The 21,994-nt window shown below is 44.5% G+C and overlaps 1 protein-coding gene across 1 annotated transcript; it reads left to right on the plus strand.

The window, feature by feature from the left end:
• Window positions 1-277: 277 nt before the first annotated feature.
• Window positions 278-19,003, plus strand: LOC123452494 (disease resistance protein RGA5-like). Its single transcript, XM_045129151.1, has 4 exons — window positions 278-1,024; window positions 1,150-1,367; window positions 15,916-16,780; window positions 17,113-19,003. The coding sequence occupies exons 1-4, from the start codon at window positions 660-662 to the stop codon at window positions 18,944-18,946; spliced, it is 3,282 nt and encodes a 1,093-aa protein (XP_044985086.1). The 5' UTR covers window positions 278-659; the 3' UTR covers window positions 18,947-19,003.
• Window positions 19,004-21,994: the final 2,991 nt, after the last annotated feature.

Here is a 21,994-nt window from a genome sequence, read left to right on the forward strand (position 1 = left end):
GTGCTGGTGCTGGATTGGCACCACCCCACCCCACCCGAGCACCGCAACGCCACGCCTCATCCCGTCCCGTTGCCGCGGCCGCTCTGACTCCCAGTCCCGTCCATCGATCTATCTCCCCACAAGCCAGCGAGAGGAGAAGCTCTTCTCGTTCTCGGTGGAGTGATAGACGGCGCAAAGGTCGCCGGCCCGGGTTCTCAGTCTTCTCTCTCATCTCCTGTAGGAACAAGACCTCCGTTCTCATACCATTTTGACAAGCCAGCGAGAGAGGGAGCCAAGGAAGGAGAGAGAGATGGAGGGAGGGAGGAAAACAAAAACCTACCGTCCACAGTCTCCGCCGCCGCCGCCGCGCCCTCCGTTTGCTGCCATGGGTTGGGGCGCCGATAAGGGGCAGCTGGACCGTGAGCTGGGTGGAGCGGCGGCCGCTGCGCCAGATCGACCGGGGATGCCGCCCAATCCGACCGAGCCGGAGGCGGCCGCAGCGTCGGCGCCGACCAAGAAGAAGTGGACCCTCCCCGGGAAGCGAGGCGAGAGCGCAGGCTTGGGGTTTTGGGGGTGGTTGGTACAGCTCGCGCGAGCTTTGTTGGTCTGACGGTGGTCGGTTTCCGTGTGCTTGTGCAGATGAGGACGTGGAGGTGGTCGCGCTGTCGCCGGGGACGCTCATGGCGAGCAACAGCCGCTTCATCTGCGAGGTGTGCGGCCAGGGATTCCAGAGGGACCAGAACCTGCAGCTGCACCGCCGGGGGCACAACCTTCCGTGGCGGCTGCGGCAGCGCGGCCCCGGGGCGGCGCCGCCGCTCCGGAGGGTCTACGTCTGCCCGGAGCCCGGCTGCGTGCACCACTCCCCTGCCCACGCGCTCGGGGACCTCATGGGTATCAAGAAGCACTTTTGCCGCAAGCACGGCGAGAAGCGATGGGCCTGCCCACGCTGCGGCAAGCGCTACGCCGTCCAGGCCGACCTCAAGGGACATGCCAAGATCTGCAGCACCCGCGAGTATCGCTGTGACTGCGGCACACTCTTCACCAGGTAGGTCGATCGTATTACTTCCTTCCTTCCCTTGAGCTTGAGGGACAAATTAATGCTTGTACTACTTTTGTTCCATTCGAACATTCATTCATTCATCAGTCGGCGTGCTGGCTTGATACATTCAGGAGAGACAGTTTCGTGACACACCGCGCGTTCTGTGATGCTCTCGTGGACGTGGACAAGACCGCTGGCAGTGTGCTTACGGTTGAGGAGAATGTGGACAAGGATGAAAGTGAGACATCTGCCGTGGACAAGGATGAAAGTGAGACTTCTGCCGTAGCCAAGGTGGATGAGCCACAGCCACAGCCGATCCTGCCACAGGTGCAGCAGCCAGATTTGGATGGTATGCTTCTTTTGCATTTTGCAATGTTTTTGTCGTACTGCCTATTCATAGACTATGTTAGACTCATTGTCCCTAAATCCGTCTTTATTTGTTATCACTGTAACAAAAATGTAATACATCCCAATTTAGCTACCCTTACGATCATTCAGTCAACGATGATGAGTGACTTGTGTTATGTTTAACCATTAGCCTATTCGTTTAGAGAACCTAAAGGCAAAGATAAAACAGACGGAATAAGGGCAAAGCTTGGAGATGGTCTTCCCGTCGTGAAGCGCTCCCTCAGTTCGGTTAGGGTTTTAGGGATCACTACTGGGAAAACCCTAATAATAGCGCTGGAAATATGCATAGCAGTACCGCTGGGCCAAGCGCTACTGATATCGTGCGCTTAACTTCCTGGTTCTATCGCCCCTAGTTTTCAAGTCTGCACTTGTTGTTTTTTTGACAATAGTAAGCTATCAATCTTATTAACCCTTAGGTCTTGATGTCACATGATTTAATTATTTGAAATCCAAATAATTATTAAAATAAACAAACCGAGTAATAATAATATTGAATTTTAATTGAAAATAAAATAAGTAATAAAATTTGTTTTTAAAATTATTTTTTCTGGAAAAAAACTTCTTTTTAACATAACTTTTTTTACATTTGGAATTTTGAGCATCTGAGAAAAGTTCCTATTTTTCTCTAGTTTTTTTATATATTAATTTTTTTTACATCATATGCAAAAGTTATGCCCGTTTTACATTTTTTTGCTTTTTTGAAAAAATGGTCAAAATTCATATTTCAATATTTGTATACAAACTAGGCACTAAAACCTATCTACATCTCAAAGGATTTTATTTTTTGAAGATTATATCATTTTTTTATTTTCTGCAAAACTAAAAAAGACGGTCCAGGGGGTGTTAAAAAGGTGGCACCAGCCGCAACTAGCAGTAGCGCTGCATACCCTAAAGCGCTACTACTAAGTGGGGCACTAGCAGCAGTGGTGCTGCAAAATAAAGCGCTACCGCTAAACACTTAGCAGTAGCGCTGGATTTTGGGCAACGCTCCTACTACAGCTACCGTTGGTGGCATCGTCTGGTCTCACGTAATAGTAGCGCGTTTTTGGTAAGCAGCGCTACTGCTAAGGTGTTAGTAGTAGCGCTTAACTGGATCAGCGCTACTGCTAATTAGCAGCAGCGTTTGCTTTTTTCCAGCGCTACTGCTAAGGTCCTGCCTATAAGGTTTTTCCTAGTAGTGGATGTAGGGAGCAGTAGTAGACCGTACGTGAATGGATCTTGCACGCAGGTGCCGGCTGCTTCCCACCCTTTTATGTGTGCTGACGACAGGGGACCAAAACCACGTTGGTTAGGGTGCCCCCGATCATGGCGCTTCTGTTGTGACGAGGGAAACGGTCGTTGGATCGTGGCCCCTCTCTTTCACGTTACTTCTTATCCTTTCTGTTTATCCCTTTATTTTTATTTTTCTTTCTTTTCTCTGCAGCCCGTTGGGCCTTAGATCAAATACCAACATTCTCCCCCTTGATCGTTAGGCTCAATAGCTTTTGTCCATTCTCCATAGGATTTATATACCGGAGTAAGGTATTACAACGACAGATGAAATGCCATTGAACCGCCATACTCATAGCACACATCCTATTTCGAAGTGGAATGCATATCACTTAGTGGGGAGTGGTTATATTAGTGGTCCCATAATTCCAGAATCAAGAGGCTTCCAATAATCCCATGCCGGCTACATGCTCATGAAATATATTGGGTGGTAAGCCTTTAGTGAGCGGATCCGCAAGCATACGTGTCGTACTGATATGTTCAACATTAATAGTTTGATCCTGGATTCTATGTTGTACAACACGATACTTTAGGTCAATGTGCTTGGCAGCAACACTTGACTTGTTGTTATTGGCATAGAAAACTGTGGGTTCATTATCGCAGTATAATGTCAGTGGTTTGGAAATGTTGTCAACCACTTTAAGTCCGGGAAGGAAATTCTTTAGCCATATAGCCTGTCCAGTGGCCTCAAAACATTCTATATACTCTGCCTGCATTGTAGATGAGGCAACTATTGTTTGCTTGAAGCTTTTCCACGACATGGCTCCAGCAGCGAGTGTGAATATATAACCTGACATGGATTTCTTGCTATCCACACACCCGGCAAGATCAGAGTCTGAGTAACCAATAACTTCCAGGTTATCGGACCTTTTATATGCAAGCATGAAATTTGTAGTACCTTGCATATAACGCAAGACTTTCTTTGCGGCCTTCCAGTGGTCCAGTCCTGGATTAGATTGAAATATGCCAAGCATCCTGGTTACGAAAGCTAAGTCAGGGCGTGTATACACTTGAGCATACATGATGCCTCCCACAGCCGAAGCATAAGGAACCGACCTCATCTGATCAGCTTCATTTTGGTTCCTTGGACATTGGAATGTCCCAAACTTATCACCCTTGACTACGGGGACAGGTGAGGAAGAGCACTTATGGATATTGAATTTCTTTAGTACTCTCTCAAAATATGCCTTCTGCGATAGTCCTATTGTTCCGTTGGACCTATCTCGATGAATCTCAATGCCAAGAACATACGAGGCTTCACCGAAATCCTTCATGTCAAAATTTGAGGACAAAAATCTCTTAGTCTCCTGCAGCATATCTCCATCACTTCAAGCCAACAGAATGTCATCTACATATAGGACTAAAATTGTGAACCTACTCCTTTGAATTTAACATATATAGTTGTCCACTTCATTTTCTTTAAAACCAAAAGTTCTAATAACCTTGTCAAACTTTAGGTACCACCGCCTTGAAGCTTGCCTCAAGCCATATATGGATTTCTTTAAACGACATGTCATATTTTCTTTTCCTTCCATGATAAAACCTTCAGGTTGAATCATGTAGACTTCTTTTAAGTCACCATTCAAAAATGTTGTCTTGACATCCATTTGATATAGCTTTAAATCATAATGAGCTCCAAGTGCCATGACTATTCCGAAAGAATCCTTTGCTGACACAGGCGAGAACGTTTCCTTATAATCAATCCCTTCTCTTTGTGTAAAACCCTTTGCTACAAGTCTCGCTTCGAACCTTTCGTCGTTCCCTTTAGAATCATATTTGGTTTTGTAGACCCATTTGCAGCCTACTCTTTTGGCTCCATCGGAAACTTCTACTAAGTTCCAAACATCATTCGAGCTCATAGATTTCAATTCATCTTCCATGGCGACCAACCATTTGGACGCGTCTTCACTTTTAGTGGCTTCTTTATATGAGGTCGGATCTTGTGCCTTCCCTATGTCATTTTCATCCTCACACATGAAAATGACATAATCATTGGAGATAGCTTTTTTCTTATCTCGTTGCGATCTACTCACAAGCTCATTAGTATGCGTGTTTCTTCTTGCCCGAGAAGGTTGAGGATTAACATTAGGTTGAGGATCATCATTTGGTTAGGAGTCCTCATCATGAGGAGGATCTTCATTATGCTGAGGCTCCTCGTCAGATTGAGAATCCACTTCAGGTTCAGATCACCAATAGGTGTCTCATGCGTGATAGTCATAGGGATAAAGCTCTCTCAGATAGTCGGGGATGGGACATACACCCGCTTCTCCTCAAGATCAATTGCCCTAACCTTAGTGACTTCATTATCCTAAAAAAATACCGCTTGCCTGGTTTCCACAAACTTGGTGGTGTGACCTGGGCAATAAAAACGGTATCCTTTTCCTCTATGAGGGTACCCAATGAAAAAACAACTAATTGTCTTTGGGTCCAACTTCTTAATATGTGGATTGAATACTTTAGCTTCAGCTGGACAACCCCACACACGCAAGTAATTCATGCTCGGTTTCTTTCCCGTCCACATCTCATAAGGTGTGCTCGGTGCTGACTGGGTTGGAGCAAGATTCAGGATGTGTGCAGCTGTTTTCAATGCCTCCATCGAAAGGCTTACTAGTAAGCTTGCATGACTAAGCATGTTTCGCACCATATCCATCAGAGTGCGGTTGCGACGCTCAGCTACACCATTTTGCTTAGGTGAACCGGACATTGAATATTGGGCAATAATTCCATTTTCAGCAAGATATTTAGCAAACGGAACTGGAATTTGCCCATAAGGAGCATGCCTGCCATAATATTCTCCCCCGCGATCAGACCGTACTATCTTGATCTTTAGATCGAGTTGGTTTTCAACCTCTGCTTTATAAATCTTAAATTTGTCCAAAGCTTCGGACCGATCACGTATAGGGTAAATGTAGCCATAGTGATCGAAATCATCCGTGAAGGTAATGAAGGAATCAAAACCATCCATAGATTTTACGTTAAAAGATCCGCATATATCAGTATGTATAAGTTCAAGGACCCTTGTGGCTCTTACCGCTCCTTTCTTAATTGGTTTTACATACTTTCCCTTAATGTAGTCAATACAATTGGCTGCGTCAGAGAAATCTAGTGGAGGAAATATTTCTACTTTAATCAATCGCTCCATTCCCCCCCCCCTCGAAATGTGGCGTAAGCGACGGTGCCAAAAATCGATAAGTTCTTGGTCGATCGATACCTTTCCATCCCAGGGCAGATCTCTAGATCCGATTTCGAAGAAGGATTGGTACTTCTCCCATTTTTTCATGACTGCATTCATTCACATTCAGCTCATAGAGATTCACACATATAAGATATTCGGAAAGATTCAACATGTAAAGTTTGCCTCCTCGGACGGCGAAACCAACATCCTTATTACAATATTTTAAAAAACATTTTTTCTCCCCGAAGGTGCAATGAAAACCATAATCATCTAAACATGAAACTGAAATCAAATTCCTACTCAATGTAGGTACATAAAGAACGTCCTTGAGCTGAAGTAGGAAACCAGTGTGCAACTTCAAGGTGAGGGAGCCCACAGCTTCAACTTCAGCCTCCTTCCCATTTGCGACATTAAGTCTTCTTGAACCCCTTCTTAGGGTATGGCTTGTATGGAATCCCTGCAAGGAATTGGCGACATGAACAGTCGCTCCTGAGTCAATCCACCATCTAGATTCAGAAAAATCAACATAGAGAGATTCATCTACGAGATGATCTCATCCTTACCATTTTTATTCAGCCACTTAAGAAAACCTGGACAGTCCGCCTTGACATGACCTGGCTATTTGCAAAAGTTGCAAATCCTTTCTCCACCGGCATTGCATTGCATTTGGAGCAACCGCTGGAGGAGCGGGACGTGAAGAACTTGCCTCATTGCTTTGCTTAGGCTTTGGAGGAGTCTTTTTGAAAAACTGCTTTTTGTTGGGCATATTGTTGCCATGAGCATTGTTCTCAAGCTTCCTTTTTCCAAAGTTAACATGGAAAACTTGATCCTTTTGTTCAATTTTCATTCTCTCTTCCTCCTGAACACAATGTGCAATGAGCTCAGGTAGTTTCCATTTAATTTCAAGAGAATTATAATTTATCTTGAATGGATTAAACTGTGAGAATAGTGATCTAAAAACAAGGAGCACAAGAAGCTCTTCATTCAAGTCACACTTCATGGTTGTAAGCTTTGTCGCGGCATTGCTCATACTTAATATGTGTTTCCTCACACTTCTGTGCCCATCGTATTTTGCAAACAGCTTGTGCAAAAGCTCATCAGCATACACCTTTTCTCAGCCCTTAAATTGTTCTTCCACTGATTTCAAATATACGACCACATTTTCTTTAAGTGGGAATAACCCCTTTAGTCTTAGTCGAGATGGAGAAGTTCATAATTAGGAGTGTCATTCTGTTTGACCTCTCCCACTGCTCAACTTTAGTATCATAGGCTTAATTCAGCTCAGCATTCCCAGTGGCACCCTTTGCAGGTTCCTCTAGTTTACTTTCCCTAAGAGTGAGGTCAACCTATGCCAACCCAAGTGCAATAGCAATGAGTCCTTCCATGTTTGAAAGTTGTTTCCCGTTAGTGGCTCGATGTTTTCGAAACCACGAGGACTAGAAGCTGTCATAATTTCAAAATATCATAAGTAAAGGAAAAGTGTTGGGGAACGTAGTAATTTCAAAACATTTCCTACGCCATACAAGGATCTATCTATGGAGAAACCGGCAACGAGTGATGGGGAAGAGCATCACTAAGCGGAAGCGTTACTATGAACACGGTTGATGGAGTCGTACTCGCAGCGATTCAGATCGCGGTGGATTCCGATCTGTGTGCTGAACTACGGCACCTCCGCGTTCAACACACGTGCATCCCGATGACGTCTCCAACACCTTGAACCAACAAGGAGGAAGGAGATGTTGAGGGAGAGAGCTCCGGCGGCACGACGGTGTGGTGGCGGAGGAGCTACGTGGTTCTCCGACAGAGCTTCGCTAAGCTATGCGGAGGACGAGGAGAGAGAGGGGAAGGGCTGCGCCCAGAGAGATAGTTTTCGTCTCCCAAATCAGCCCCAACTCTTGGGTATATATAGGAGGGAGGGAGAGAGGGTGCGCCCCCTTAGGGTTCCCTCCCTAGGGGTGGCAGCAGCCCTAGATGGGGCAAGGAGGGTTGGCGGCCAAGTCAAGGGAGGAGTCCACCTCGCACAAGGGAGGTGGATCCCTTCCTTTAAATCTGCTTTTGCCTTTATCTCTTTATCCCAGCCGCATGGGCCTTTAGGGAAAGCCTTGGCCAGCCCAATAAGACCTGGTCCACCTCCTCTAACAGCCCATGAGGTCCTTTGGTTGTCACACCCCTCCCGGGGGTCCTCCGGCACCCTCCCGACACTCCCGGTACATTACCGATGAGCCCGAAAACTTTTCGATGACCAAAACAGGACTTCATATATATCAATCTTTACCTCCGGACCATTCCGAAGCTCCTCGTGACATCCGGAATCTCATCCGGGACTCCGAACAACCTTCGGTAACCACGTACACTGTTTCCCTATAACCCTACCGTCATCGAACCTTAAGTGTGTAGACCCTACGGGTTCGGGAAGCATGCAGACATGACCGAGACACCTCTCTGTTCAATAACCAATAGCGAGATCTGGATATCCATGTTGTCTCCCACGTGCTCCATGATGATCTCATCGGATGAACCATGATGTCAAGGATTCAATCAATCCTGTATACAATTCCCTTTGTCTACCGGTATATAGCTTGCCCGAGATTCGATCGTCGGTATCCCCATACCTTGTTCAATATCGTTACTGGCAAGTCTCTTTACTTGTTCCGTAGAACATCATCCCGTGACTAACTCCTTAGCCATACTGATCTCATTATGATAATGTTCTACCGAGTGGGCCCTGAGATACCTTTCCGTCATACGGAGTGACAAATACCAGTCTCGATACGTACCAACCCAACAGACACTTTCGAAGATATGTGTAGTGCACCTTTATAGTCACCCAGTTACGTTGTGACGTTTGATACATCCAAAGCACTCCTACGGTATCCGGGAGTTGCACAATCTCACGGTCTAAGGAAAAGATACTTGACATTAGAAAAGCTTTAGCAGACGAACAACACGATCTAGTGCTATGCTTAGGATTGGGTCTTGTCCACCACATCATTCTCCTAATGATGTGATCCCAGTATCAATGACATCCAATGTCCATGATCAGGAAACCATGATCATCTATTGATCAATGAGCTAACCAACTAGAGGCTCACTAGGGACACATTGTGATCTATATATTCACACTGTATTACTGTTTCCGGGTTAATACAATTATAGCATGAATAATAGATAATTATCATGAACAAGGAAATATAATAATAACCTCTTTATTATTGCCTCTAGGGCACATTTCCAACAGTCTCCCACTTGCACTAGAGTCAATAATCTAGTTACATTGTGATGAAGCGAACACCCATAGCATTCTGGTGTTGATCATGTTTTGCTCGTGGAAGATGTTTAGTTAACGGGTCTGCGACATTTAGATCCGTATGTACTTTACAAATATCTATATCTCCTTTCTGGACATAGTCCCGGATGGAGTTGAAGCGTCGTTTGATGTGCTTGGTCTTCCTGTGAAACCTAGGCTCCTTGGCTATGGCAATAGCTCCAGTGTTATCACAGAAGAGTGTCATCGGGCCCGACGCATTGGGAATCACTCATAGGTCGGTGATGAACTCCTTCATCCAGATGCCTTCATGTGCTCCTTCCGAAGCAGCTATGTACTCCGCTTCACATGTAGATGTTGCCACGACGCCTTGCTTGCAGCTACACCAGCTGACTGCCCCACCATTCAAAACATATACGTATCCGATTTGTGACTTGGAGTCATCCGGATCTGTCGAAGCTCTTCGTCACCTCCATAAACGAGAAACATTTCCTTAGTCCTTTTCACGTACTTCAGGATATTCTTGACCGCTGTCCAGTGTTCCATACCGGGATCATTTTGGTACCTCCCTACCAAACTTATTGCAAGGTTCACATCAAGTCTGGTACACAACATGGCATACATAATAGAGCCTACGGCTAAAGCGTAAGGGATGGTACTCATCTTCTCTCTATCTTCTGCCGTGGTCGGGCATTGAGTCTTCCTCAATCTCATACCTTGCAATACAGGCAAGAATCCCTTCTTTGACTTATCCATATTGAACTTCTTCAATATCTTGTCAAGGTATGTACTTTGTGAAAGACCTACGAGGCGTCTCGATCTATCTCTATAGATCTTGATGCCTAATATGTATGCAGCTTCTCCAAGGTCCTTCATTGAAAAACACTTGTTCAAGTAGGCCTTCACGCTCTCCAATAATTCTATATCATTTCTCATCAACAATATGTCATCCACATGTAATATGAGAAATGCTACACAGCTCCCAGTCACTTTCTTGAAAATACACGCTTCTCCATAAGTCTGTATAAACCCAAACGCTTTAATCACCTCCTTAAAGCGAATGTTCCAACTCCGAGATGCTTGCACCAGCCCATAGATGGAGCGCTGGAGCTTGAATACTTTGTCAGCACTCTTAGGATCGAGAAAACCTTCCGGTTGAATCATATACAACTCTTCCTTAAGGAAACCATTAAGTAACGCCGTTTTGACATCCATTTGCCAAATTTCATAATCATAAAATGCGGCAATTGCTAACATGATTCGGACGGACTTCAGCATCGCTGCGGGCGATAAAGTCTCCTCGTAGTCAACTCCTTGAACTTGTCGAAAACCCTTTGCAACAAGTCGAGCCTTATAGACGGTCACATTACCGTCCACGTCAGTCTTCTTCTTAAAGATCCATTTATTTTCTATGGCTTGCCGATCATCGGGCAAGTCCACCAAATTCCATACTTTGTTCTCATATATGGATCCTATCTCGGATTTCATGGCCTCAAGCCATTTGTTGGAATCCGGGCCCGCCATCGCTTCCTCATAGTTCGAAGGTTCATCGTTGTCCAACAACATGATTTCCATCACATGGTTTTCATACCACTCTGGTGCGGAACTTACCCTTGTGGACCTTCTAGGTTCAATAGCAACTTGATCTAAAGTTTCATGATCACCATCATTAACTTCCTCTCCAGTTGGTGTAGGCGCCACAGGAACATTTTTCCGCGTTGTGCTACTCTCCGGTTCGTGAGGAGGTACAATTACCTCATCAAGTTCTACTTTCCTCCCACTTACTTCTTTCGAGAGAAACTCTTTCTCTAGAAAGGATCCGTTTTTTGGCAACAAAGACTTTGCCTTCGGATCTAAGATAGAAGGTATACCCAATAGTTTCCTTAGGGTATCCTATGAAGACGCATTTTTTCGTTTTGGGTTCGAGCTTCTCTGGTTGAAGTTTCTTCACATAAGCATCGCAGCCCCAAACTTTCAGAAACGACAGCTTAGGTTTCTTTCCAAACCATAATTCATACGGTGTCGTCTCAACGGATTTAGACGGTGCCCTGTTTAAAGTGAATGCTGCAGTTTCCAATGAATATCCCCAAAATGATAGCGATAAATCGGTAAGAGACATCATAGATCGCACCATATCCAATAAAGTGCGATTATGGCGTTCAGACACCACGTTACGCTGTGGTGTGCCAGGCGGCGTAAGTTGTGAAACAATTCCACATTTCCTTAGGTGTGTGCCAAACTCGTGACTCAAATATTCTCCTCCACGATCAGATTGTAAACACTTTGTTTTCTTGTCACGTCGATTCTCAACCTCACTCTGAAATTCTTTGAACTTTTCAAATGTTTCAGACTTGTGCTTTATTAAGTAGACATTCCCATATCTACTTAAATCATCAGTGAGAGTGAGAACATAACGATAGCCACCGCGAGCTTCAACATTAATTGGACCGCATACATCAATATGTATTATTTCCAATAAGTTGGTTGCTCACTCCATTATTCCAGAGAATGGAGTCTTGGTCATCTTGTCCATGAGGCACGGTTCGCGTGTGTCGAATGATTCAAAATCAAGAGACCCCAAAAGTCCATCAGTATGGAGTTTCTTCATGCGATTGACATTGATATGACCAAGGCGGCAGTGCCACAAGTATGTGGGACTATCATTATCAACCTTACATCTTTTGGTACTCACACTATGAATATGTGTAACATCACGTTCGAGATTCATCAAAAATAAACCATTGACCAGCGGTGCATGACCATAGAACATCTCACTCATATAAATAGAACAACCATTATTCTCTGATTTAAATGAGTAGCCATCTCACATCAAGCAAGATCCCAATACAATGTTCATGCTTAAAGCGGGGCGCAGGCAGCCCTGCCATCGCACGTGTCCATGGGCGCAACCATCGATGGCTGTTGCTTTCCGTGCGTCGTCCGGAGAGACGACGACATCGCCGACGGTGGAATCCATAAGAGGAAGCACTGGCCCAGCGTCATTTTGGTGAGACCGAAACTTTTATGCCCCAAATTCCAACTTTTTTGCCTCTGATTTCGGATTTTGACATGAACAAAATTGGGGAAAATTTTAGGGTTTCAGAAAATGGGGAAATTGCATGATTTCTTTGAAACATTTGACTCCCCTCCTTCTATTTTCTTAATCAGGCTTCGTAAACAATGCCAAAGATCAAAATTAGGATAAATAGCACACCAATAATCATGAAACTTAATCATAAACATGTCAATCTTAGGGATCTGATCTAGGGTTAACCGGCTCAAGATACCATTATTATGTTTAACCATTAGCCTAGTCGTTTAGATCACCTAAAGGCAAGATAAAAACAGAGGGAAAATGGGGGTTCTTACCACCAATGGAAGATGCCATTGGTGTAGTCGAAGTGAAGTCCTGTGCCTGCTCGATGCAGGTGTGATGCAGGCTCGGGGCAGACAGTCGCAGCGGGTATAGCGACGTCCCTCCGGGCGCCACCGGCACTGTCCTAGAACAGGGGCAGAGCTTGGAGATGGTCTTTCCGTCGTGCAACGCTCCCCCAGATCGGTTAGGGTTTTAGGGATGTAGGGAGCAGTAGTAGACTGTACGTGAATGGATCTCGCACGCAGGTGCCGGCATCTGCCCACCCTTTTAATTATGTGCGTTGGCGACAGGGGACCAAAACCACGTTGGTCAAGGTGCCCCCGACCAAGGCGCTTCTGTTGTGACGAGGGAAACGATCGTTGGATCGTGGCCCCTCTCTTTCACGTTACTTCTTATCCTTTCTGTTTATCCCTTTATTTTTATTTTTATTTCTTTCTTTTCTCTACAGCACGTTGGGCCTTAGATCAAATACCAACATTCTCCCCCTTGACCGTTAGGCTCAATAACTTTTGTCCATTCTCCATAAGAATGATATACGAGAGTAAGGTGTTACAACGACAAATGAAATGCCATTGAACCGACATACTCATAGCACACATCCTATTTCGAAGTGGAATGTATATCACTTAATGGGGAGTGGTTATATTAGTGGTCCCATAATTGCAGAATCAAGAGGCTTCCAATAATCCCATGCCGGCTACATGCTCACGAAATATATTGGGTGGTAAGCCTTTAGTGAGCGGATCCGCAAGCATACGTGTCGTACTGATATGCTCAACATTAACAGTTTGATCCTGAATTCTATGTTGAACAACACGATACTTTAGGTCAATGTGCTGCCACCAAGAACCCCCCAACCCCCACCTGACCGCTCACGCTCCCCCGTCTATATATACATGCCCTCGTGTGTGTTATTGGCTTGTGCTGAGAGGAAGATGCATAAGAGCAACTATAACTGGCCGACGCAAACAGACGCAGGTTTTATTCGCCTTTTGTCTGTTTGGATTGGCCGAGTGGACGGGTGTGTATGCCTTTTCGGTTTGGGTCGGCCGATGTGACCAATGCGGCCGGCGCATTGTCCGCGTGGTCTTTAAAAAAACCAAATAACCATAAACATGCAAATAAATTATATATCAAAACGGTCAACCGTTAAAGTCCACTTCAACATAATTAAATATAAATTTAAAACTTACAAAAAGAAGTATGCAGCCCTAGGCGTCACCCTCGTCGAACGAGCCGATAAGGTTGTAGAAGAGCGGTGGCGAGCCAGCACACAAAAGGCGTGCTAGTATGCCACCCGCGCCACCTTCTCAGTTGTCTGTTGCGCCAGTGCAGCGCACGCACCTCCTCCCGTACACAGCGGGCATGCCACTCCTCCTCACAGTCCGCCTGCTACCGCTCCCTACCGGCCCCGTCTTCCGTCATGGCCATTTAAAATAAACGTGGCTTCCACATCATTGTTTTTAAGGTCCTGCCTTAGACGTTTAGGGGATATAAGGCGCCCTAGCAGCGCCTTACAAATATACCCGCCCTAGGAGCTTAAGCGTCACCTAGGCGCGAGGTAGAGTTGGTGATGCTCGCCTTTGGTCGCCTTACCACCTTATAAACAATGCCTTAGACGTTTCAACCCAAATGACCATGCACGGACCAAATGCGTCTGCGTGTTGGAGTTGTTCTAATGGGGCTGGGAGGGTACCCCCAACAGCAGCAGATGGGGCAGAGCCTGTGTTCATGGCGGCGCAGTAGATGGAGCTGGAGCAGTAGGCGCTGATTTACAAATACCTCGTGGCGGGTGTGCCTGTGCCGCCCGATCTTCTGCTCCCCATCCGCCGTCGTCGGAACCATCTTCTCCTTCACCAACGACCCTTCCGCCTCGCCCTCGCGCTTCTACCACCACCACCACCCTTCCAGTAAGCAACCCCCCTCCCTGCTTTCGCTTTAGTTATTAGTAGTATGCTGCCGAGATTCTCGCGGAAAAGCATTGGATGCCCTCCCCATGCCGCCCGACGGATTAGAAGCCACACAGATTAATCCAATGGTGTAGGAACGTTGTCGTGTGTAGATTGTGTGTGGATTCTCATCGTGTGCATAAAAGTGCTCTTAAAAATGCGCTTCCTTTCTTGGGGGAAATGAGTGTTCTTTATGCTTTCCGGTGATTTACATGGACTGTTATGTCAGGCCGGGTTTTTCCTCGTTTTTGTTTGTACGGGTTCGGTTCTTGATCCACCTGGTTTGGTCTTGCGATCTTCAGAACACATAACCAGTGTTCATTCCTCTTCTGAGCTGATCTGCAGATAAGAGCGTCTGTAAACAATCAACGCATTAAAAGGAAAGTTAGCATTACACTGGTAAATCAGCAGAATCCGTGTATACATTCGCATGAATAGTGGACTCTTATGAACTGCAGAAAATCAGCAACCTGGCATCTCTGTGCTACTTTGCTGGACTACACACAGTAGAGTAGCCTCGTGGACAACTGCACCTGTTGTTTAACAGAGTTCAGCCACACACAAAACCTTGAGCAACCGGTGAGCCTTTCTTGCAGAACCGGTTAACCTGCATCTCTGCCAAAACAAATCGATTAAAAGTAAGACCCCTTAGCTTGCGAGGGGTAGCATTTTCAAATGATTTCGTTGGCAGTTTTAGTTCTGAGGGATGGCAGTTTTTTCAGAGCGACACGACAGTTTCTGTCAGAGAAGGCAATTTTTCGTTTAAAACTGCCACCGTTTGATCTCATCTCAGAACTAAAACTGCCGTCAAAAGGCATTCCCTTTCCCAGCGAAAGATGAGATTTCCGTACAAGTATGATCGTAATAAGTCGGTATCTTTAACTGCAACAATATGAGACCAATTTCTGAGTACCTCTTTCAGAAGATAAGGTTTTGCGAATATCTGCCTCAAACTTGCGAGACCTAACTTTGAAAAGGTCACTCATAGCAGCTAGTTCATCTGAACCTGAACCAACCTCACTTCGCAACAAGAAGATGCAAACTTATATTAGATCCTTGCTTTGTTCCCAGTAAAGACCTATGTAAAAAAAACACCCATTTATAAAGCTAGTCAATAGTAAATCAATGCATTTTACTTGGTCTAATAACTAACAAATGCAGTTTACTGCTTGACAGAATATAATTAAGTAAAAAACCTAAAAACAAGCGGTGGATGACGTGATTTCGTGGAACGACGACTGGTCGTTGTTCGTGGTGTTGCAGCCAGCGGATTTCGCACGGGACCACCTCCCCAAGTACTTCAGGCACAACAAATTTCCAACGTTCGTGCGGCAGCTCAACACCTATATATGTTTGTTTGCTCAGTTTGTCGTTTGTTTCCTTTTTTTTTTGTGTGGAATGCTTATGTCGATGGTGCTTCAGTTTTGCTTATGTCGATTCCTGTGGCATGTCCAGAGCAATCTATGGAGGTTCCGGTGTGCGCTCTGGCGGACGCCATGTTCAGGCTTCCCGCAAAGCTCGACAGGCTACTGGCCAGCCACGGCCACAATCTGCCCCGGGGCGCCAAGGAAGAGATACCTCTCATCAAGCAAGATCTGCAGGAGACGGTGGCGTCTGTCCAAGAGTACGATGACTCGGGAGGGGACGGCCGTTCTATGATGGCCAAGTGCCTGACCAAGGAGGTGCGTGAGCTGTCGTACGACATGGAGGACACCGCCGACCAGTACGAGCATGCTGCCTGCATAAGGAAAGGCATAGCTCCTCGCCGTAAGAAGTACAAGGTCAGTCGTCGTAGGAGTAAGGCCACATCGGGGCTTCAGGAGAAGCTCAAGTGGCGCCTATGGATGGCCAACAAGATCAGGGAGCTCAGCTTGCGCTCGCAGGAGGCGCTTCGGCGGTGCAGCTTGTTTAACCACCTTGGTAGCAATGTCATCACTGATCTTGCCATTGGTGGCACCAGCAACAATGCTTGTCCTAGACGTGTTGTGTCTTTCGGCTCTTGGCACCCCATGCCGTATGTCTGTATGGATGAACATGTGAATAAGCTTGAATCATTGCTGGGTAAGGATGGAGAGCAGAAACTCAAGGTGGTGTGCCTGGTTGGATCTGGAGGGATTGGTAAGACCACACTTGCTAAAGAGCTATACCGTAGAATCAAAGGGCAATTTGAGTGTCAGGCATTTGTGCGGACGTCCCGAAAGCCTGATGTTAGGAGTCTTCTCAGCAGCATGCTCTCACAGATTCAGCCACACCACTCCACTCACAATTGGAAGGTGCATAGCCTCATTGCTGATATCAGGACACATCTCCAAGATAAGAGGTATACATTCTTATCTCCTTGTTGATTATAATTGCATATATTTCTAGGCAAAGACAGGAATATTTTTACATCTGTTGAACAGGTTCTTGTGTCATTTTTCATCATATGAACATGATAGCATCATCTTAGTGCATGGAAATGGTTTGTGCTTGATGTCTTCATTAGTTGGAAAACAATTTGAAGACAGCTAGGCTTGCGAAGTGAGAAGTTACTGACAATCTGTGTATGTAGTTATGCTGAACCACTTTCTTTTCTCCTAGTCCGGTAAGGATGATAAAATGACAGATTCTGATGTGCTATTAGGCTGACAACCTTGCTAAAACATTTCTCAGGTACTTGATAGTGATAGATGATGTATGGGCTACACAAACATGGGATATCATTGTCAATGCTTTGCCGGATGGTAATCTTTGCAGTGGAATACTAATGACGACTGAAGTCGATGATGTAGCTCTGAAATGTTGTGGTTATGAGCCTAAGTATGTTCATACCATGAAACCTCTTGGTCACGATGATTCTAGTAAATTATTTTTCAGCACGGCTTTTGGCGCACAGCATGATTGTCCTCCAGAACTCAGTGAAGTTGCAAACAACATTATAAGGAAATGTGATGGCTTGCCACTAGCAGTGGTTACTGTTGCCGGTCTCTTAGTAAACCAAGGCAAACCAGAGCAATGGGATTATGTGAATAAATCCTTAGGCTATGGTTTGAGGACAAATCCTAACTCGGAAGGGATGAAACAAGTACTGAACCTTAGTTACAACAATCTTCCGCAGCATTTGAAGGCATGTATGATGTATCTCAGTATATATGAAGAGAACTACATGATTTGGAAAGATGACTTGTTAAAGCAATGGATAGCTGAAGGGTTAATCCGTGCAAACGGAGAGAAAGACATGGAAGAAATATCAAGGATCTGTTTTGATGAGCTTGTCAATAGCAGAATGATCCAACCTGTACATATAAATGACAACGACGATGTTTTGTCCTGCACAGTGCATCACATGGTCCTTGATTTTATTAAACACAAGTCCTTAGAAGAGAATTTTGTTACAGCGGTTGATCATTGTCAGACAACTGCATGGCTCGCAGACAAGGTTCGTCGACTGTCTCTTCACTTTGGTAATGCAGAGGCAATGCCACCAACAAATATGATACTATCACAGGTCCGTACTCTGGCATTCTTCGGGGCCATCAAGTGTTTACCTTCCATTGTGGAGTTTGGCTTTCTTCAAATTCTAATCCTGCATCTTTGGGGGAATGATGAAAGCATCAGTGTTGATCTCACTGGAATATCTGAGCTTTTTCGGCTGAAATATTTGCATGTCACATGTAATGGCACCTTAGAGTTAGAAGTACCACATAACCAGATGCGAGGTCTACAATATTTGGAGACACTGAAAATAGATGCAAGAGTAAGTGCAGTTCCGTTGGAAATTGTTCACGTGCCTTGCTTATTGCACCTAAGTCTTCCTGCTGAGACAAATCTGCCCGATGGTATTGGCAGCATGACATCACTTTCCACCCTTGGATATTTTGATCTAAGTGTCAACTCAATAGATAATGTGCAGAGTCTTGGTGGACTGACCAATCTCCGGGATCTTCGGCTCACATGTTCTACAGTTCCTTCTTCTTGTTTAGAGGAAAAAATGGACAATATGGGCTTAATTCTCACGAAACTCAGCAACCTCAGGTCTGTAACTCTGGAGTCTTCAAGTATTATGGACAGTAGTGGACCTTCCACCATTAGCATTTCTTGTGATGGCTTGAGCAGCATTTCCTCTCCTCCGGTGCTTCTTCAGAGATTTGAGTGGCTGCCGTGCATTTGCTCCTTCTCCAGCATCCCCAAGTGGATTGGACACCTCAACAAGCTCTGCATTTTAAAGATTGGGGTTAGGGAACTGACGAGCAATGATGTTGATGTTCTTGGAGGATTGCCTGCACTAACTGTTTTGTCGTTATTTGTCCGAGCAAAGCCTGCAGAAAGAATTGTCTTCACTAAGATAGGATTCACGGTTCTCAAGTGCTTTAAGTTCAGGTGCAGTGCACCTTTGCTGGGATTTGAGGTGGGTGCAATGCCTAATCTCTTTTTTTTTTTTTTTTTGAAAAGGAGGATGAGCCCTCGGCCTCTGCATCATGATGATGCATGCAGCCATTTTATTTAATCGCAAAGGTTGAACCGTAGTGCAAGGTACATAAACAGCCAGAAGTCTACCGAAAAAGAAAAATAAATACATGCCAACATGGGCTAAATCAAGCTCAGACTAAGATGCCTATACACCTAGCCTGTTAGTGTGCAGCCATCCATATCGGTTGAAGATAGCCCGCGCTGCCGTCTCCCACCGGTTGCACCCAATAGCCAAACGATCCCTGAACTCCGGAGGCGTGAGTAACAACCACGTACGGATCAAGGAGGTTGCTCTGTATATGACCTGTAAGAAGTTGTTGAATCTATTATTGTTAAAAATCATATCATTCCTGCTATTCCAAATAGCCCATAATAAAGCATATGATCCAATCCTAATTTGCTTGGCTATATTGTCTTGCACTCCATTAAGCCACGTCCCAAATAACATGTTCATACTTAATGGAGTATTAATATTAAAAGCTATATGAATAGTGCGCCATAAAAGTCTAGCCAATGGACAATTGAGAAAGAGGTGTTATATCGTTTCATTGTTATCACAGAAGCAACATCTAGGGTTACCCACCCATCGTCTTTTAATCAAATTATCTTTCGTGAGTACGACCCCTTTGTGAAGAAACCACATAAAAATCTTAATTTTTAGTGGTACTTTAATTTTCCAAATATGTGAAGAGGTAGGAATTGTTCCGGTATTAATGGTGTGTGTGTACATCGATTTCACTGTAAAACTACCACTTGTAGTTAACTTCCAGTGAATTTTGTCTGCTTGGTCAGATAGCTGTACATTCATAAGCCTTCTTACCAAGTGTAACCAATAATCTCATCTTTCTCCCAGCAGTGACCTCCTGAATTGAATATTCAGGGGGGTTGTCTGCATAACTGTAGCGACATAATCCTGTTTACGTCGTACAATATTATATAATACCGGATACTGCGCAGATAGTGGTGTATCTCCCAACCACGTATCCTCCCAAAATCTGGTCGTGGTACCATCGCCTATGTGAAACTTCACCATACGGAAAAAGGATTGTTTTATCTTCATTAACCCTTTCCAAAACGGTGAATCCGTGCGTTTCACTGTCACTTGTGCCAGAGTTTTGGTTTGTAGGTACTTATTACGCAAAATTTGCACCCATATTCCTTCCGTCTCCACTGAAAGTCTATAAATCCATTTGCTTAATAAGCACATGTTTTTCACCTGTAGGTTTTCTATTCCTAACCCTCCCTGATCCTTCGTCCTGCACATCATGTCCCATTTGGCAAGCCTATATTTCTTCTTACTTTCATCACTTTGCCAAAAAAATCTAGATCTGTAAAAATCTAGTCTTTTTCGTACCACTACAGGTATCTCGAAAAAAGATAGGAGGAACATTGGTAAACTTGTTAACACTGAGTTAATAAGCACTAGCCAGCCCCCATATGACATAAGTTTGCTCTTCCAGCAACTTAGTCTTTTCTCAAAACGATCCTCAATGCTTTTCCATTCTTTATTTGTAAGTTTTCTGTGGTGAATAGGTATACCCAAATAAGAAAATGGCAACGATCCCATCTCGCAACCGAATAATTATTTGTAGGATTCTTGTTCCTCCTTGGCTTTACCAAAACAGAACAATTCGCTTTTCTTAAAATTAATCTTTAGCCCCGAGAGTTGTTCAAACAGGAACAATATAAGTTTCATATTCCTAGCTTTGGCTATGTCATGCTCCATAAAAATGATTGTATCATCCGCGTATTGTAAGATGGACACTCCTCCATCCACCAAATGTGGAATCAGTCCCCCAATAAGTGCCTTCTCCTTGGCTCTATTTATTAAGATCGTCAACATATCAGCAATTATGTTGAATAGAATTGGGGACATAGCATCTCCCTGTCTTAATCCTTTGTAGGTTTGGAAATAATGACCCATGTCATCGTTAATCTTTATCCCTACACTACCTTTCTGGATAAAGGTCTCAACCTGTTTCCTCCAGGCTTCATTGAACCCTTTCATTCGCATCGCTTGCTGTAGAAAAGGCCATTTCACTTTGTCATATGCTTTCTCAAAATCCACTTTAAAAACTACTCCATCTAGTTTCTTAGAGTGTATTTCGTGTAACGTTTCATGCAGTACGACAACCCCTTCCAGGATGTGTCTACCTGGCATGAATGTTGTTTGAGTTTCTTGAACAACCGAATGTGCTATCTGTGCCAATTTATTCGTTGCAACCTTTGTGAATATTTTGAAACTGACATTTAGCAAACAAATTGGCCTAAATTGCTCAATTCGAATGGCTCCTTCTTTCTTTGGTAGTAAAGTTATGGAGCCAAAGTTTAAGTGAAATAAATGGAGCTGCCCGGTAAATAAATCATGAAACATGGACATAAGGTCATCTTTTATGATGTGCCAGCAGCGTTTGTAAAACTCAATTGGAAACCCATCTGGTCCAGGGGCTTTGTTCTGTTTCATTTGCATAATTGCATCAAACACCTCTTTCTCAGTAAACGGAGCTGAAAGGACCCCATTCTCATCGTCATTGAGTTGAGGTATATCCTCTGTAGCAGTTTCATCTAATGTTATAGAGTTCACTTCGGGAGTACCAAATAATTTTTTATAATAGTTTGAGATATACAATTTTAGGTTCTCATGCTTAATCTCTTGAAACTCAAGCTAGGTTTCGATGCCCACGGTGTAGATCAGCTCGGAACTATAGCTGTAGACATCATGCATTTAATAGACCTTAAGGAAATCTCTGCAAAAATTTGGGGTGCTGGTGCCATTGATCCCTGTAGAAGGGTTGCGGAATCAGCGTTGATTGACGCTATTAAGATGCATCCGGCACGTCCCACCTTCAACATACAGTGTCTAAATGGGATGTACAGTGGTAACTGGTAAGGAAGTATAATGATAGCAGGGTACAAGAGGAAGAACAATATATTGGCTTATGTGATTAGCCGTGGATGTTCCAAAAAAGTTCGAGGACCAGTTGTTGATGCTTATTTTTGTGTAGTTTCAAATCTTTTCGATTGGTTAGTTACTCAGTTCCCTGAACATTCTTCGTCTGCTTTTGTTCAGATATTGGTTCGATAA

Source organism: Hordeum vulgare, chromosome 5H, assembly GCF_904849725.1.
Source record: "Hordeum vulgare subsp. vulgare chromosome 5H, MorexV3_pseudomolecules_assembly, whole genome shotgun sequence".
NCBI classification, from domain to species: Eukaryota; Viridiplantae; Streptophyta; class Magnoliopsida; order Poales; family Poaceae; genus Hordeum; species Hordeum vulgare.

Coding starts and splice junctions, on each gene's coding strand:
- LOC123452494 (XM_045129151.1), top strand. CDS start 660: ATGGCGAGCAACAGCCGCTTCATCTGCGAGGTGTGCGGCCAGGGATTC. Junction 1,025..1,149: donor TGCGGCACACTCTTCACCAG/GTAGGTCGATCG, acceptor TGATACATTCAG/GAGAGACAGTTTCGTGACAC. Junction 16,781..17,112: donor ACACATCTCCAAGATAAGAG/GTATACATTCTT, acceptor AACATTTCTCAG/GTACTTGATAGTGATAGATG.